This window comes from Erpetoichthys calabaricus, chromosome 5 (genome assembly GCF_900747795.2).
Source record: "Erpetoichthys calabaricus chromosome 5, fErpCal1.3, whole genome shotgun sequence".
Classification (NCBI taxonomy): Eukaryota; Metazoa; Chordata; class Cladistia; order Polypteriformes; family Polypteridae; genus Erpetoichthys; species Erpetoichthys calabaricus.
Genome location: NC_041398.2, coordinates 4,971,439 through 4,990,355, shown reverse-complemented (window position 1 = coordinate 4,990,355; position 18,917 = coordinate 4,971,439). Strand labels below are relative to the sequence as shown.

At 40.9% G+C, this 18,917-nt stretch overlaps 1 protein-coding gene across 3 annotated transcripts in view; it reads right to left on the bottom strand.

Annotated features, from left to right (window-relative positions):
- LOC114651544 (tripartite motif-containing protein 16-like) overlaps positions 1-18,917 on the bottom strand; it is a 737,769-nt gene that overhangs the window by 559,735 nt on the left and 159,117 nt on the right. Inside the window, exon 2 of one of the 3 annotated variants that reach the window (XM_051927860.1) lies at positions 10,964-11,059. The exons of the other annotated variants lie outside the window; for them this stretch is intronic. Within the exon in view, the coding sequence (XP_051783820.1) occupies positions 10,964-11,059 (96 nt within the window). The remainder of the gene's footprint in view (positions 1-10,963; positions 11,060-18,917) is intronic. 3 annotated transcript variants of the gene reach the window in all.

Below are 18,917 nucleotides of genomic sequence, written 5' to 3'. Positions count from 1 at the left end.
TGCCGCCACGACAGGCACCGACCACCTTACGGCCACAGCTCCGGTAAGCTGCCTCAACAATAGAGGCACGGAACATGGCCCATTCGGACTCAATGTCCCTCACCTCCCTCGGGATGTGGTCGAAGTTCTGCCGGAGGTGGGAGTTGAAGCTACTTCTGACAGGGGGCTCTGCCAGACGTTTCCAGCAGACCCTCACAACACGTTTGGGCCTACCACGCCTGACCGGCATCCTCCCCCACCATCGAAGCCAACTCACCACCAGGTGGTGATCAGTTGACAGCTCCGCCCCTCTCTTCACCCGAGTGTCCAAGACATGTGGCCGCAAGTCCGACGACACGACCACAAAGTCGATCATTGAACTGAGGCCTAGGGTGTCCTGGTGCCAAGTGCACATATGAACACCCCTATGCTTGAACATGGTGTTTGTTATGGACAATCCGTGACGGGCACAGAAGTCCAATAACAAAACACCGCTCGGGTTCAGATCAGGGGGGCCATTCCTCCCAATCACGCCCTTCCAGGTCTCACTGTCATTGCCCACGTGAGCATTGAAGTCTCCCAGCAGAACGAGGGAGTCCCCAGAAGGTATGCCCTCTAGCACCCCCTCCAGGGACTCCAAAAAGGGGTGGGTACTCCGAACTGCTGTTCGGTGCATACGCACAAACAACAGTTAGGACCCATCCCCCCACCCGAAGGCGAAGGGAGGCTACCCTCTCGTCCACCGGGGTAAACCCCAATGTACAGGCTCCAAGTTGGGGGGCAATAAGTATACCCACACCTGCTCGGCGCCTCTCACCGGGGCAACTCCAGAGTGGTAGAGAGTCCAGCCCCTCTCAAGGAGATTGGTTCCAGAGTCCAAGCTGTGCGTCGAGGTGAGTCCCGACTATATCTAGCCGGAACCTCTCAACTTCGCGCACTAGCTCAGGCTCCTTCCCCTTCAGAGAGGTGACATTCCACGTCCCAAGAGCCAGTTTCTGTAGCCGAGGATCGGACCGCCAAGGTCCCCGCCTTCGGCCACCACCCAACTCACACTGCACCCAACCTCCTTGGCCCCTCCCATAGGTGGTGAGCCCATGGGAAGGGGGACCCACGTTGCCTCTTCGGGCTGTGCCCGGCCGAGCCCCATGGGTGCAGGCCCGGCCACCAGGCGCTCGCCATCGAGCCCCACCTCCAGGCCTGGCTCCAGAGTGGGGCCCCGGTGACCCGCGTCCGGGCAAGGGAAAACGCCGTCCAAAATGGTTTTTCTTCATAGGAGGTTTGTTTAACCGCTCTTTGTCTCATCCCTCACCTAGGATCAGTTATAAAATTGTGTAAAATTGTTCATATTTAGTACCTGGTTTTGATTATGCTTGTTTTTATCAGATAAAAACAAAACCAAATAGTAAAGTTGCATAGTGTAGCAAGCCTCCACTAACATTAAATTCATATTATATCCAAACCTGTTAAGTGTATAGTTCTGTCTCATTGTGACACCAAAACTACACTCCATAGTAGTTCTTGAGTCAAGTCAAGTCAAGCTGGGGAGCATGCACTGGTACAGCACGTTGCCGCACCCACTACACAACAAAACAACTCAGGATCCCGGTTGGCAACCCCCCAGGCAGACACGCAGTCCAGTCCTACCCTCCAGAAATGACCCTTTCTCTGCCGCAGCCAGGTGTTACGTGGGCGACGCCTTGGCCTGGTCCAGCCACTCGAGTCCCGAACAATGAGGATTTTACGAGCCGGATCACCCTCGGGGAAACGCGCTACATGGCCGTAGTGATGTAGCTGACGCTCCCTCACAATGCAGATAATGTGCCTCATTCGGGACTCCATGAGCAACCGCTCATTCAACACAAAGTCAAACCAATGGTATCCAAGGAATTTCTTGAGAGACACACAGTACCAAAGGAGTCCAGTCTTCGTCTCAGGTCACTGGGTAGTGTCCATGTCTCGCAACCATATAGCAAGACAGGAAGCACCAGGACTCTAAAGACTTGGATCTTCGTCCTTTTGCAGAGATATTGGGAGTGCTACACACCCCTTTCCAACGACCTCATGACCCCCTATGCTCTCCCAATCTGTCTACTGACTTCATAGAAAGACTCACCAGAAACATGAATGTCACTGCAAAGGTAAGTAAACCTCTCAATGAGGTCGACACTCTCTCCGCAAACAGACACACTGCTGATGGCTATGCCCAAGAGGTTATTAAAGGCCTTTAGCTCTTTAACCATACTATAATTACTAAAACTAAAACTGAAACTAATATATATAAAAATAAAATAGAAATGTCTTTGTAAAATAAAAACTAAACCAAAACTAAAAATACACGATGAAGGAAAACTAAAACTAAACTGAATTTCCAAGTAAGGTCAGAAAAAATATAGAAATAAAAACTAATATAAAAAGGCAAAACTATAATAACCTTCATTAAGAGGTGACATGATTGAAGTGTTTAAAATTATGAAGGGAATTAGTACAGTGGATCAAGACTGTTATTTTAAAATGAGTTCATCAAGAACACGGGGGACACAGTTGACAACTTGTTAAGGGTAAATTTTGCACAAAAATTAGGAAGTTTTTCTTTACACAAAGAATGATAGACACTTGGAATAAGCTACCAAGTAGTGTGATAGACAGTAAGACATTAGGGACTTTCAAAACTCGACTTGATGTTTTTTTGGAAGAAATAAGTGGACAGGAATGGTGAGCTTTGTTGGGCTGAATGGCCTGTTCTGGTCTACAATGTTCTAATGTTCTAATTCAACAGAAGAGAGTGTGTATTTATAGATGATGATGACTGGCTTCTAAATCGATTTAGATTTCCAGGCGCTGTCTTCTTGGAGCTCTTAATATAATTTTTTAGATGAAATGCATTAAAGTATGTGTATTACATTATACAGATACATGTTTAAATTCATTTAAATAATATAATATGTTAATAAATGTGTTGATAGTGTCGCAGCGCTATCGAGGAGTTGACAACCCGTTCAGGGATTTTTCCTGCCTTGCACTGTATTCTTGCTGGGATTGGCGTGACACTGGATAGATAGATGGATGGAATAATTAAACATGAACTACGAAGATATTTCAATGTTTCTTATATGTTTTGAAAAATCGGTGTTATGAGTTTACAGATGGCTTGACATTTATCAAAGAGCCGATTTTGTGGTGATTGGTGACATGGAGAAAGAAAAGGGAGGACAGGAATTGAAGGTTAGTACGTTTGAAAGAGACAGTACTGCTGCAATAAATTATTTCATCGAATGTTGTGCATGGTGCAACAAGCATCTTGCAGTTGGCAGGAACAAACTGTGGACGAGACACCAGCTCGTCACTATCACTGTGCCTCTGTGTCCCCATGTTTAATAACATGCTTTACTTCATTTCATCATGAAAATGATCTCAAGTATACATCTTAGTATTTAAATTGTCCAGAAAGTTGTAATATCATGAATGTAATGGATTCTGAGTCCTGTTGGCATAAGAGTAAGCCCATTTAAGAAGCACATAGTGATTAACACACATAGAGTACATACAGTACAAGAACACAAACAATATGCAGCATTTAACATATTACTTTAGTTATGATGGGATCTGAGAAACTCTAGTAAATTAAACATTGATTTTAAGATTAAGTTTACGACGTTCTACTTTAACGGCAAAATAAACTATGAGATTAAAGTGGACATTTTGCCTTTTTTTCACTGTTTCCCTATTGTTTATTTTTTCTCTGTACCCTGATATGCTTCTCTATGACACTCAGATGGTGGGCTACGACTCACCTTTTCACGGTGTAAGAGCTAATCTTAGAAAGTTAATGCTTAAAGTTAAATTCAAACAGTGACTGCTTGACTTCTATAGAATATTCCCTTCTTATAGAATATCGTTCACCCCCTGTAAGTTAATATGAGATAGAACTTTCTTAGCTATATCTGTAATACAGTGTGTTTAATGAAGTCAGTGTGTGTTTGGAATTAGTCTCTTAGCTAGCATGGACTGAAAGACCCATTTACAGTTTGAAATTGGGATAAGCATACAGTTTTCTGACCATTTAGAAATGGTTCAACTGTATAAGTAACTTAAAGAATGAAACAAGATGAATAAGCTTTAAGCAGAACTTTTCTTTTCTTTGCGATATCAATTTTTTCTCTATTTTTTGTGTGAACTGTTTTACTTTGAATTTTAATAATGTTTTTAAAATGAAGATATTTTGTCCGTGGAATCATTTCAACATGTCAAGCTATCGCTGAATCCCATTTTGTAAACGAGAGCTGCTGAACTTTGGTAATTTTGGGTAAACGCAGCTACACACGCAACTTTGATATTTCTGGCACTGTGCGACCTTCTGAACTTGAACATTTGAGTGTCTCTGCCACGCTGTTTTTCACTCAACTTCCTTGTGTTGTTTATACCACTGCTTAAGCCAACAAATAGTACCTTTTTACTTGCCTCCACTTCACATTCACTGAATTTTTTTTTTTCACGTGCTTTTGCCATTGTCTTTAAACCATCTCTGAACATAAGGTGATATTTATATTGATTTGCATATTAAAATATGCAAAATTCTGGCAGGAGTCTGGGTGGGACAGCAGGTGTGTGTACGTGCGTTAACTTTTTGCGCTGCTTGGGATTTATGGAGCTGAAGTGACTAGGAGTTGTCAAGGGGCTTCTAACTTCATTTAATTTAATGAATGCTTTGCTTACTTTTCTTCCCCCATCTCTTTTCCATTGTAAACCTCAGAGTTGTGAGTCGTTAGTTCCATGTTTGATGTTATTCTACTTCATTTATGAACTTCTTAATTTTACTAATATAATTCCAAATCAGAAAAATTAAGAAATGGTATGGAAAATGCAAATAAAAAAAACAGAGATTCTTAAATTTACTTTGATTTTTATTTCATTGCAGGCTGTATGAACCCAAGATATTTCATGTGTTTTTTCTGCTCAGCTTCATTTCATTTGTTAATATACATCCATTCCTGAATTCCGAAGAAAGTTGGAAGGGGGGTGAGGGTCAAATTAGGGCCAGTAATCAGGGAAAAAATGAAATAATGATGTAATTTCAAACAGGTGACTGTAGTCATGATTTGGAACAAAAGTGGTATCCATCCTCTTTAAGAAGGGGGATCGGAGGGTGTGTTCCAACTACAGAGGGATCACACTCCTCAGCCTCCCTGGAAAAGTCTATTCAGGGGTCCTGGAGAGGAGGGTCCGTCGGATAGTCGAGCCTCGGATTCAGGAGGAACAGTGTGGTTTTCATCCTGGTCGCGGAACAGTGGACCAGCTCTATACCCTTAGCAGGGTCCTGGAGGGTGCATGGGAGTTTGCCCAACCAGTCTACATGTGTTTTGTGGACTTGGAAAAGGCATTCGACCGTGTCCCTCGGGGAATCCTGTGGGGGGTACTCCGAGAGTATGGGGGTACCGGCCCCCCTGATAAGGGCTGTTCAGTCCTGTACGATCGGTGCCAGAGCTTGGTCCGCATTGCCGGCAGTAAGTCGAACCCATTTCCAGTGAGAGTTGGACTCCGCCAGGGCTGCCCTTTGTCACCGATTCTGTTCATAACTTTTATGGACAGAATTTCTAGGCGCACCCAGGGCGTTGAGAGGGTCCGGTTTGGTGGGCTCAGGATTGGGTCACTGCTTTTTGCAGATGATGTTGTCCTGTTTGCTTCATCAGGCCGTGATCTTCAGCTCTCTCTGGATCGGTTCGCAGCTGAGTGTGAAGCGGCTGGGATGAGAATCAGCACCTCCAAATCCGAGACCATGGTCCTCAGCCGGAAAAGGGTGGAGTGCCCTCTCAGGGTTGGTAGCGAGATCCTGCCCCCAAGTGGAGGAGTTCAAGTATCTCGGGGTCTTGTTCACGAGTGAGGGAAGAATGGAGCGTGAGATCGACAGGCAGATCGGTGCGGCATCCGCAGTAATGCGGGCGTTGCATCGGTCTGTCGTGGTGAAAAAGGAGCTGAGCCGCAAGGCGAAGCTCTCAATTTACCAGTCGATCTATGTTCCTACCCTCACCTATGGTCACGAGCTATGGGTAGTGACCGAAAGAACGAGATCGCGAATACAAGCGGCTGAGATGAGTTTCCTCCGCAGGGTGTCTGGGCTTTCCCTTAAAGATAGGGTGAAAAGCTCAGTCATCCGGGAGGGGCTCAGAGTAGAGCCGCTGCTCCTCCGCATCGAGAGGAGTCAGATGAGGTGGCTCGGGCATCTGATCAGGATGCCTCCTGGACGCCTCCCTGGTGAGGTGTTCCGGGCACGTCTAACCGGGAGGAGGCCCCCGGGGAAGACCCAGGACACGCTGGAGGGACTATGTCTCTCGACTGGCCTGGGAACGCCTTGGGATTCTCCCGGAAGAGCTAGAAGAAGTGGCCGGGGAGAGGGAAGTCTGGGCATCTCTGCTCAAGCTGCTGCCCCCGCGACCCGACCTCGGATAAGCGGGAGACAATGGATGGATGGATGGTGGTATCCATTAAACAATGAGCCTTTGAGGAGCAAAGATGGACAGAGGATCTCCAGTTTGTCAACACATACATGAGAAAATGATTAAAATCTTTAAAAACAAGAAAACTTGGAATGGATGTACATATTTCTTCCTCTGTAGCAGTTAATATCATTAAAAGATTCAGGCATTCTGGAGGAATTGGAGTACATAAAGAGCAAAGGTGCAAGCCTAACATGAACACCTGTGATCTCTGATCCCCTCAGACCGCAGGCACTGTGTCACTCATCAATAGCTGACAGAACCACATGGAACGACAAGGGATTACTTTGTCAAACCTTTGTCAAACACTATAATACAGACTTCCATTCACAAATACCACTTCAAACTTTACTTTGCAAAAAAAGAAGCCTCGTGTTCTCCATGTCCAGAAGTGACATCAACTTCTCTGGGCTCAGAAACATCTGGGATGGACCATCACACAGTTGAAATGTTTACTGTGGCCAAATGAATCAGGACTCCAGATCTTTTCTGGAAGAAATGAATGCTATGTTCTCGGGACCATCCAGACAGTTGTCAGAAACAAATCGAAAAGCCTGCAGGGTCTGTCATGTTATGGAGTTGTGTCAGTGCCCTTGGCAAAGGTCATTTATACTTCTTTGATGGCAGCATTAATGCAGGAAAATACACTGAGATTTTAGAGCAACATATGCTGCCATCAAGATAACATCTTTTCCAGGGATGTCCATGCATTTTTCAAGAAGACAATGCAAAACCACTTTCTCCACACATGACAAAGGAATGGCTGAGAAAGAAGAGGGTACAGGTATTGGACTGGAATGCCTGCAGTACTCACCTGTCCCCAGTAGAGAATGTGTGGAGAATTTAGAAATGAAAAATTACAGGTAATTACAGTGACAACCCCTTACTGCGGCACATCTTGAGACTTGTATTCAGGAAGAATGGGACAAAATAACACCTGAAATGTTTAATTGTTGGTATCCTCAAGGCCAAAACATCTTTTAAGTGTTGTGAGAAGGAATGGCGACTTTACAAAGTGGTGAATACTTTACCGTCCCAACTTTTTTGGAACGTGTTGCCTGAAATGCAGGAATGGATGTATATCATCAAATGAAATGAAGTTGAGCAGATAAAACATGAAATATCTTGGGTTCATACTGTCTGCAATGAAATAAAAGTCAAAGTACATTTAAGAATCACTGTGTTTTTTTATTTGCATTTTCCATATTGTCTCAAATTTTTCTGATGTGAGGTTTCAAATTTGCCAATGCAATTATGGCTCATATTTGTATGGTGACACCTGGGGGACGGTTACTATGCAGGTTTGTCAAAGTGGTAGGTAAGTATAAGGTAAAAGGTGTGTGCTGTCCAGGATCATCAACCCCAAAGCTGGAGGTGTTCAGCTGTTTTCAGGTCTTTGCTGAGCTGGACAGTGACTCTGATAACTCTGAGGTGTAAGGCAGGGATGAGAAGCCCTAAAAGGTCACCTTCAAAATAGTCTCTAGAAAGATACAAGAAATGACAGCATGGGATTCAGTTATTATGGAACTGAGATGAAGCTTTTCTCCAGATACAAAGAGTCTTACATGATGTGATGCCTCTGTTTGTTACACATGTAGAAAATCTCTCTGGCTGGGTGGATGATCCAGTTGACATTCTCAATGGTGTCCAGTTCTCAATGAGTAATTGAAATAGTTAGGATCATACTACCAGTTCTGCAGGACCAATTTAAAGAGTTTGGTGCAAAACTGAGGAGCAGAAGTGACAACATGATCAGAAGTTTTGCTTGTGCCACACACCAGTCCAGGTAAGACTGAGGGGATTAGAAGGTTTAATGCAGATCTGAAATCTTGGTGTAGGATGAAGGAGTCAGGATGGGTTGTATTTCAACTGGAGAAGCTTTAATGTGAGCTTGATATGTATCACAGTCAAAGTAATGGAAGAAACAATAAAGAAGTGATTGTGTAGCACTGCCATATAAAGTAGTATCTTGTAATAATAATATTGTAGTATACCTGTGTGCTTTGTATTGTACATTATCTTTTTCTTGTGTGCTGCTCTTATGGGCTTACACACATTTAAATACAGGTGAGGGAGTTTTTTGCAGGACAGGACTGTGAGCCGGAAGGCGGTGATTGACAGTATCGCCCTTTGTGGGTGGAATCTTGAAGTGTCCATCTGCAACTGTTCCAGTCAGTAACCAATGAAGGGTCTGACCGTCAAAACTTAAAAAGGGAGAAGGAAGTAATCTGGAGGAATGGGTGATCTATCTGACAGTTACAGTTACAAAAGATGAATTCTGTGAATGCTAATAAAAAAGGTGGAAACAACCTGCTGGCTGTCAGAATGGTCAAGGTTAGTGAGGTAGCCACCTGCATGACTTTTAAGATTGTCCTTAAGTTCTGATTAGCCAGTTTTCAGAGGGTGAGATCTTATACTTTTTTTTTGTGGGTTGGTGCAATCTTCAAATCTTCTGTCATTCGCAAAATCTGCCTTTCATCTTGTAACATTCTCCCCTCCCCACACGGACAATAAGACATTAATAGCTAAAAGTGGTACTGAGTGTGTTTATGGGGATTTATGTATATAGTGGTGGGAAACTGATTGGGGGCAGATCAATGCAAACATTATATAGTCAATGTTTTGTGAAAAGAAAAGGTATGTGAATGTTCAGCTAAAATATACCTATTTCTCTCCTTTAGATATAATATTGAAATTGCTGATATTTTGTTTCTGTCTTTACATGACCATGAGCTTTAGAAGGAGAACCGCAGAACAGCCAGGTGCATTGTTACAAAAAAAGTCTAATTTAAGATTTATTTGACAGTGTAGAATATCTCACTTTGAGTTTAGAAGTACAGTACTGTTATAATTGAACAACACTTATCAAGAATGGGCACACTAATGAACAGTCTGTTGTGAACTAGGAGTTCCAAAGCATGTAAATCCATGTAAGTTTCAAAAACACTTCCAATAAAGTCTCCCGGGACACCATCAAAATTACGAGCTAAACACAAAAAGGGCCTCATAGACTCTTTATAAAATTAAAGATTTATTCTTCACAAAGTGGTATTTCAAACACTCAGATGCCCTGTGGAGCCAGACAAGGCACTCCAAAGAAAACAACAGAATCTAAAGAAAGCAGTTGAAAAACAAAACACAGGTTCAAAAATCACAAAAGCATAAGGCACAGGCAAAAGAACAAGAGCTCACCAAACTCACAGAGCACATTCACAATGACCTGCCAGGAACTGTGGGAGACCCTCTGGATTTATAGGGTGGAAAGGCCGATCTTGGCAGTGATTAGACACACAAAACACATGGAACATAACACTGGCAGCTTATAGACAGGATCAAATGCAAAGAATAATATACATAATCAACAATATCAACATTAACTTAAATAATCAAAAACAGACATGAAACAAGACATTGAACCACAGCCATGGGAGGAACCCTGGCTGAGAAATGTCATGTTCAGCATAGGTTTAGATGAGGGATTTCACTAATAAGTAGAAATTCTATGAGGAAACAACAAAAGCAGATGTCAATAAAAGCATAAACCAATGAGGAGGTCAATCTGTGAGGACGGCTGTCCTTCACTTGTACTTCTTCAGCTGTCTTCTCTTTATCTTAATTGGACTACAAAGTGTTGAGTGACAGATTGTGACCCACCTACTTTCTTTCAGTGGTCTGGGCCTGCTGTGTTTAGTGCTTTAGTACACCAGATTGCGGCACTCCATTTAATGTGAGTCTGTGCTAAAAAAACTAGGCTGGAAAACATTAGTCTGTCTTGTCACCATAAAGTGTGTGAAGACTTCTTCCTCAGTTGGAGGGGAACTTGTTATAAATGAATCTTAGAATAACTGGACATGAGGCAGCATGCTGCCTTGGAGAGTGTGACATTTTATCAAAAGGATAGACCCACACTAGCAATCATGATGAGCCAACTTGGGGTTTCTGCCAATCAACCAAACCTAAATGTGAGGATGTCGGGGAAGAACTGCAATAACTGGAGGAAACCCACAGAGATACTGGATGAAGGGGTAAATGCCACATTGACAAACCTCTGACACTCTCAGAACTACTGGATGCTGTAAACTCACACCAGAGTGGGAAAACAGCAGGCCCTGATGGCAACCCAGTGGAATTTTATGAAGAAGTTTTCAACTAAGTTAGTTCCACTATTAATAGCAATGTTTACAGAAGCTAAAGACAACAAAATTCTACCTCAAACTTTTCACCAAACATTACTTCATCTTTTTGTTTTTAAATAAGGATTTATCACAGTGTGCATCATACAAACCAATTTCAATTCTGAATAATGTAATGTAAGGTAATGTAACATGGCACTACCTAACTTTCAGTTTTATTACTGGATGGCAAAGACCTGTAAATTAAAACAAACTGATAATTTATACCAGCGTGTTCTGCAATTTAAGTAAAATCATTAAGCTCTGCTGGCTCCTCTACTTTTAGTTTAGTTCTCCTCACTTTGATAGTTCTCCTCTCACCTTCATTTCGTCCATCCTCCTCCTCGTCTCCTTCAGTGTCTTCTCTCTCTCCTCAAGTCTCCTATTGATGTCACTCAGTGTCGCCCCCAGCTGTTTCTGTTTGGACACACAAGAGGACACACGTGGTCAGATCAGAATTCACGTTCACCTTTTGATTTCTTCATCTGTTTCTGCATCCTGATATTCGTACAACACATTTCTTTTTTTACATTTCATGACACAACGTACTTCTTTGTCACACTTTGACACAGTAGGTGACATACAGAGATTTGATTCAGCAAATATGAATAACACAAAAATTAAAAGAAACATTTAATATCACTGATTCAAGATGGAGTTTGGGCTTATAGAGTGCATCAAATAATGAAGTCAGTTTGAAGACACACAGCTGAGTGAGTTAGTTCTTGATGTTTAGAAGACATCACATCGACGACTAGGAAATCAGAACTTCACACACAAAATAACTTGATTGTGTAGGTGAAGAATCTAATTAATTAATTAATTAAAATTACCAAACAGTAAATCCAGAGCTGGAGGTCTTTGTTTCACTTTACAGCCAAGACACCAGAACTATGAAGAGATCAGCTCAGTTTATGCCTGAAATGTCTGTAGCCCACTCATGGTGATGGACTAACAATGGACGCAAACACTCTTACTGCAATAAATGATCCATCCATTCATCCATCTTTATATGTTCTTAACCTGTTTAACTAGGGCAAAGTCAAATGTCAGTTGAAGGCTTATCACAGCAAACATTGGATACGAGGCAGGGAAAACACCTGGGCAGGTCACCAGTCCATCACAAATCAAATACACAGACACACACACAATAATTCTAATTTAGCAATGCCTGTCCACCTAACCTGCATATCTTTGGAATGCTGGGAGGAAACTGGAGCACCCGGAGGACATCAACACCAATCAAAATATACAACATATTTATAACATAAGGATAACTGAAGATGTAAATATACTGTACAAGTTTATACGGACAAAGAACATTCGCAAATAACAAAACACATTAATCCGCATTATCTTATTTGGATCTGTTTCTTGTTCCCACAGAGAAAGTCACCTATCAGTTCTGGTCTTAGAGAAGGTTAGATTAATCAGTTCTAAGCTACGAGATCAAGATTTTTAAAGCCAGCACTGTGATGGCACTCACTTACAGCTCCTCTGTGTGTGTGTGTCTGTGTGTATGTATGTGTGTGTGAGTGTGTGTGTGTGCGTGTGTGTGTGTGTGATGCTGCTCTGAACTAATACAAGTCCAATTTAGTTTTCTTACTGAATTTATGAAGAGACCCATATAACAGCTAAAGTCTTCTCCTTCACACATTTATGGTGATGTCAACTCCCAGAATTCACCCCCTGGCTTTATCTTAACTACCGAGTCCCAGTCAGAAGTTCTCAGACTCAGAGCAGGTGAACTCCTGACTTGGTTTATGGTCACTCAGGTGGAGGTGATGTTTTCTCCAGATTGTTGTATCCATTGAGAGATTCTTCTGTCACACATGGAAGCACTTTCAGTTTGCTTTGTCTTTCTTCTAACAGATTCTTTTGTCTCTCTTGGCCTTTTCTCTTTATGTCTGTGGGCTGCACTGCAGTTTAAAGTCTTTGAGGTTTCACACCTACTGGTTATCCTTTGCTGGTAAAAAAAAAAATTACAATCACTGAGTAAACTGAGATCAAGTAATTTCCTCCTTCAGTAATTCTACAGAGATGTTGTATGTGTGGTCTCTCTTATTTGTGCAACTTGCTTTCCTTTAACAGGCAGGACTATATGTGCCACCCACGTCCAACTCTTCTACAGGTGGTCTTCAGCTCTTACAGTCTGGCACTATGTTACCCTCTGGAGTAGAAGAGATCATTTAGCCTTTGTGATGTCCACAATAAGGGTCTTACTACAGGGCAGAAGCAAATCCAGGGGCAGAGATAAGAGTTCTAGTGTTGGCAAAGGGTTATTAAGGAAGGAGTGGACTTGCTGCTGTAGGTGTCTTGGATTCACAAAAATCCAACATTTTTGCTGCTAATTGGTACAAAGTTTTATTCATCAAGTTTGCAAGGTGTTGAATTTTTGGCTCCTTCTTCAGTCACAAAGTGATAAAGAGTGACATACTGAGACATTGTTGGGTGTCATTTGCCTTTGTTTGATCAGACTGATCAGATGACACCTAAAACTGTCAAGGAGAGTCCTGGTAAAGTGAACTGACATCTGAACTGAAGTTATGAGTCAATAAAAGAGGGGCAGGCAGAGGCAGCTTAAAAAAATAACTTTTGACCAAGTAATGCCATCCTGTCCTACAAGTGGATGTCTGTCTTTAGAGCCATCTGGGGAACTGATTTATGTAAACGAATCCAAATCAAGTGATAGACAAACAATAGAAAGCGTAAATAGTCCAAGAATTAGGAGCCAGTATTAGTGACCTGATTTATATTAAACTGAAAATTATAAGGCCACTTCATAGACTTCATTGTTGTTTAAGAGATTGGTTGCTAAACATGTGTTCACCTGTGAACTGAGTTCTTTTCATATTCCAGCGAGGACTCAGCCACATTTGTGTCCACTTCCTGAGACCTGGCAGAGCCAATCTGACACTATTCCTTTATTTGAAGAAGCACCAAATGGTGGACAAAATGTGTCTTTTATCCAAACTTACAATATATTGTGATTGTGTAGTAATGATGGGTGATTTTAAAATTGGCTCAGATGGTCAGACTGATGCCTCTGACAAGTTATTGAACTCCCATGGCAGATAAAAAGGTTGGCAAAAAAATGTGTTTAAATTTCCCTCGGGATCAATAAAGTATCTATCTATCTATCTATCTATCTATCTATCTATCTATCTATCTATCTATCTATCTATCTATCTATCTATCTATCTATCTATCTATCTATCTATCTATCTATCTATCTATCTATCTATCTATCTATCTATCATTTACTCACCTGCCAGACTTGGTTGAGCTTTACCAAGTTGTGAAAGCTCAGTGTCTGTCAGGTGCAGGCAACCTAAAGCACATGTGCCAAGCGTCCCACATATAATAATTTTCAGTGGCACGCTGAGTGAGTTAAAACACTGTAATTACAATCTCATAAAAATTAATTTTTAATTAAACAGAATCATAAAATTCTTTTAAAGCTATTACTGCTTTTACATCCCTTCAAAATGAAAATTTTTAGACATTAGATGTACGAATGTGCAAACTGACTGAGTGAGTGTGGAGCACAATGACTGACCTTAATGGAGTTTTGTTTCTGTCCTCTCATTCTTCTCTTTCCAGACCACCACCACCTCTAGAGTTCTCTCATTTGACACACACTCATGCCAGTACAGTCTGTGCACCGTAACACAAAAGTTCATGTTATTGTTAAGTGCCCTTAAAATAACTGAAAAAGTGCAAAAACTCGATTTCAAGACTTTTGAACAAACAAATATGGATTCATACAACAAAAGGATTGTGCTGTTTGTGCGTTATGATGTTAAACTGTCATGTGCCGTACATCAAGTGTATCAAACCAAACATCAGTCCATGCTTAAAAACTCTAGGGAGAAAAGTGAAGCCATGAAACGTGTTGTTTGTGGCTACAAAAAACAAACTAGTATTTTTATTCAAGTAATTGAAACCAAAAAAAAAAGCTACCAAATGAAGTTACAAGATTACTAAGTGTGTGGCTTCAAAGGCCCAACCTTTCATAGATGGAGAATTAGCCAAGGAAACTGTTTTTTGAGCAGTGCTGGAACTTTGTTTAGCGATTAGTTAAATAAAGAAACATTACTGTCTTGGATTTGAGAAATACCGACTTGTGTGAGATCAATCGAGAGACACATTACTTATATGGCTGAAAATGTAACAGCAAAACAGACTACCGGGTTACTACAAGCTTTATTTGGTGTTGCTCTTGATGAAACAGTTGATGTGAATGACGTGGCGTGCCTAGTGATAGTTGTGCGATATTGTGATAATGACGTATTTATGAACCACTGTGCTTCTTGATACCTCTTGGTGGTACAGACAAGGGAGAGGACATCATAACTGCATTTGGTTGGAAAGAACAAAGGATTGGTTAAATTTCTTCAGGATCATATTGGACATTAAGTGTTAAGCTTCCTTTGTGTTATACACAAGGGGCCTCATGTATAAATGGTGCATATGCACAAAAATGTTGTGTAAGCCCATTTCCACACTCACATCGCGATATATAAAATCTAACCTTAGCGTAAAGCCACGCACATTTTCACGCTAGCTAAATGCTTGGCATACGCAAGTTCTCCACTTGTTTTTGCAAACAGGTGGCACCCAGCCGTCAAAGCAGTGTTTTTTTTCCTGTGTGGTTTCTCTTTCAATTTTAGATCCACATCTCTGACGCAACTTTATAAATACACTGAAATTAACTGCATATTGTTTATTACTTTAAGGTATCTGATTGTAATTAAACTGTAGCAATATAATGGTTCAGGGAATGGACAATCTATTGTAAATACCATAGCTGCTTTAGCGTTCTTCTTCTCAATGCACCACTTGGAGTATTTTTCCCACTGTATCTGAGTGTGGAATCACAGCTTCACAGCAGCTGATCAGAAAGAGAATTAAAGGTATACAGCATCAAGCACACGCTGCCTCAGCCACGTGCACAGTCTATTTGAAATAATCTCATACAACAAACACTTCAGAGCCTTTCCTGTACGGACCTCACGGTTCAGAAACAGTTTCATTACAAGAACTCTAAACGCACTCCATCAGTCCATCAAGTGCTCCTTGTAGAACTGTTTGTACTTATAAGTACAATCACCTCACTGTAAACTTACAATACAATTATAATATTGCACAACCTGAGCCATTTTACAAAGCGTGTATTTACATATGATGGCAATATCATTTTTAAGATGAAATGCAGCAAAATATGTTCATTACATGAAACACATAAAATTTTAACATCATTTAAATAATCCATATTGTTAATATTTAAACATGTGAGGACACGGTGTCACAGCGCTAGCAATGAGCTGGCGCCCTAGTCAGGGTTTGTTCTTGCTGTATTCTTGCTAGGACTGGCGTGACACTGGATGGATAGATGGATGGAATAATTAAGCATGTACTACAAAGATATTTCAATGTTCCTTAAAAGTTTTGAAGATTCTGCATTCTAAGCTTACAGACGGCTTAACGTCAACTACAGAGCTGATTGTGTGGTGATTAGGTACTTGGAGAAAGAAAAGGAAAGACAGAAATTGGAGGTTATCACATTTGAAAGAGACAGTACTGCTGCAATAAATTATTTCATTTAATGTCGCACATGGCGCAGCAAGCCTCTTGCGTGAGTCAGGAACGATCTCTAAACAGGGCGCCTGCTCGTCGCTAATCCTGTGCCACTGTGGCTCCATGTTTAATAACATGCTTTAACTCCTGAAAATCCTGTAAATTATATCAAGTATACACACAGGCTACACACAGGCTATTTAAATTATTCAGAGAGCTATAATATCATGAATGTAATGGATTCTGTGTCCTGTCTGAGGAAGAGAAAACCGGTTTAAGAAGCAAATAGTGATTCACACACATAGAGCACACAGAAGAACAAATACAGAACAAAGTATTTAATGTGCTACTTTAGTTACGATGGGATTTGAGAAACTAGTAAATTAAATGATTATAAGATGAAGTTTATTATGTTCTACTTTAATGACAAAATAAACTGCATGATTAAAGTGGAAATTTCTAGATTAAAGTTGACATTTCGTGCTTTTTTCCCACTGTGTCCCTATTTTTTTTTTATTTTCTCTTTACACTAATAAGCTTTCATATGACTCTCAGATGGTGGGCTACGACTCCCCTTTTCACGGCAACTTTGATATCTGACAACTTTTTTTTATTTCGGGCACTGTGCGACTTTGTGAGCTTGATCTTTCGAGTGTCTCCGACACTCTGTCATTCGATCAACTTCCTTTTGTTGTTTATATCACTGTTTAAACCAACAAATAGTACGTTTTTCTTTGCCTCCACTTGGTATTCACTGAAATTCTTCTGTTTTCACCTGTGCTTTTTCCATTGCCTTTTCACAGAACTCTGAGCTTAAGGGCTATTTAAATTGATTTGCATATTCAAAGAGGAGCAATTCTGGGAGGAGTTTGGGACTGGCAGCAGGCACGTGCACGTGTGTTACTTTTCACACTGACCGGGATTTATGGGGCAGAAGAAAGTGGAAGTTGGCGTACGCTTAGATGTATGCATCTGGATTTTTTTGCGCGTACAAACATTTCTGCTTTTGTCCGTACGCCATGTTTTAGTGTGAATTCTACGCATGGCATTATGCATGAGGCCCCAGGAGACTTTGTGTGTGAAGAGTTTGTCACTGTGCTTGAATTCTGTAATGGAAACTGTTATCAAGATAGTTAGCTTCATAGTTTCTCGCTCTTCATTGACACACAGGCAACTCAAGTCTCTTCAATTAAAAATGGAGAGTGCAATATGGACCTCCCGCTGTACAGAAATGTTCATTGGCTTAGTCGAGGTAATGTTTAGAACAGATTTGTATCAAATATAGAAGAAATCAAGGTGTTTCTTGATAAAAAAGAAGTACATTTCCCAGAACTGAATGACAACGACTCACTGTGTAAGCTGATATTACTTGCGGACATAACTAAACACCTGAGTGACTTAAATTTGAGTTTACAAGGACAGGAGCAGACAAAGCTTGAACGTTTTGAGAACTGGAAAGGATTGCATTAAAATTAGATATATTTTGCCGTGATATTACCACTGACACCTACAAATACTTTCCAAACATAAAGACTCATTCAAATCACTGTCAACAGAGATGAGCTTCAGAAGTACATCGAACTGCTCAAAGGAGAGTTTGCTAAATGAGGTCAAGACTTCCAAATTCACAGGCCCATATTTTCTTACCTCATCAAGCCTGACTTAACTGATCTAAAATTCCAAATAATTTACATTTTCCAAAAACATACATTTGCATTTCTTTTTATTTATATTAAAATACTGAATAATCAATAAAGAATAGCCTAGTTATGTAATGTATTGGAAACATGTTAATATAAGATCAAGTTAATGTGTTTTAGTAGTTGTTGTATAAAAATATGGTGGGCTTAGGATGGCATGCTGAGTGACTTTGTAGCATTACTTCAGCACAACACTACTAATATGTCACCGGCCCCACTGGTCTTTGTCATAATCATACATGAAATGGAATTATCACTGATGGGTTTGACATACAAAATGTCCTTACTGTCCAATAAATACATTTATCTCCAATCACTCATGAAATGTATGATTACTTATTTAATTAAAACGAGGACATCTACACAGGAATACTATATTGAAATTTTTGAACTGAATTTGTTGTAAGAATCTTAGACTTAATTCTGGAGTACAATATAAAATGACATGTGACAATAATGTGTCTCTTAAAAAGCCCCAAGATCAGCTCAAATGCAAACTCACATTCTTTAAAAATGGACAAACAAGACAAAGGCAGACAACCAGCTAAACACACCGGGTATATCTCAGCACTACAAAGTGTCTCTATTCTTGTGTCAAAGCCTTGTATTGAATTATGTTTATAATGACATTGCAAAATGACTTAATACACTTACACCAGCCAACTGTAACATCACCTTGCTAAGATCACCTTATAAGTATCAGAATGTTTGATATTTCTAAGAGTAGCCCACATGACTCTCACACCCCTGTCAGTGGCCAGTTCGGTCTGCAGGCTGTAGTAGTCCCACCACTGCCTTAGATGTTAAAAAGAAAAGCAGAGCACAAAGAAACTCCACCTTGTGTAATGAGCGCACTCAGGTCTTCATGGACAATACTGGGGATCTCATCCTGGACTGTTTCATGCCTTCCACCATCTCACCAGGACAGGCTCTAGGAACCTACTCTCTAAACTTGAAACAATCAGGTTTATAAGATAGATGGACAGATATCTCTG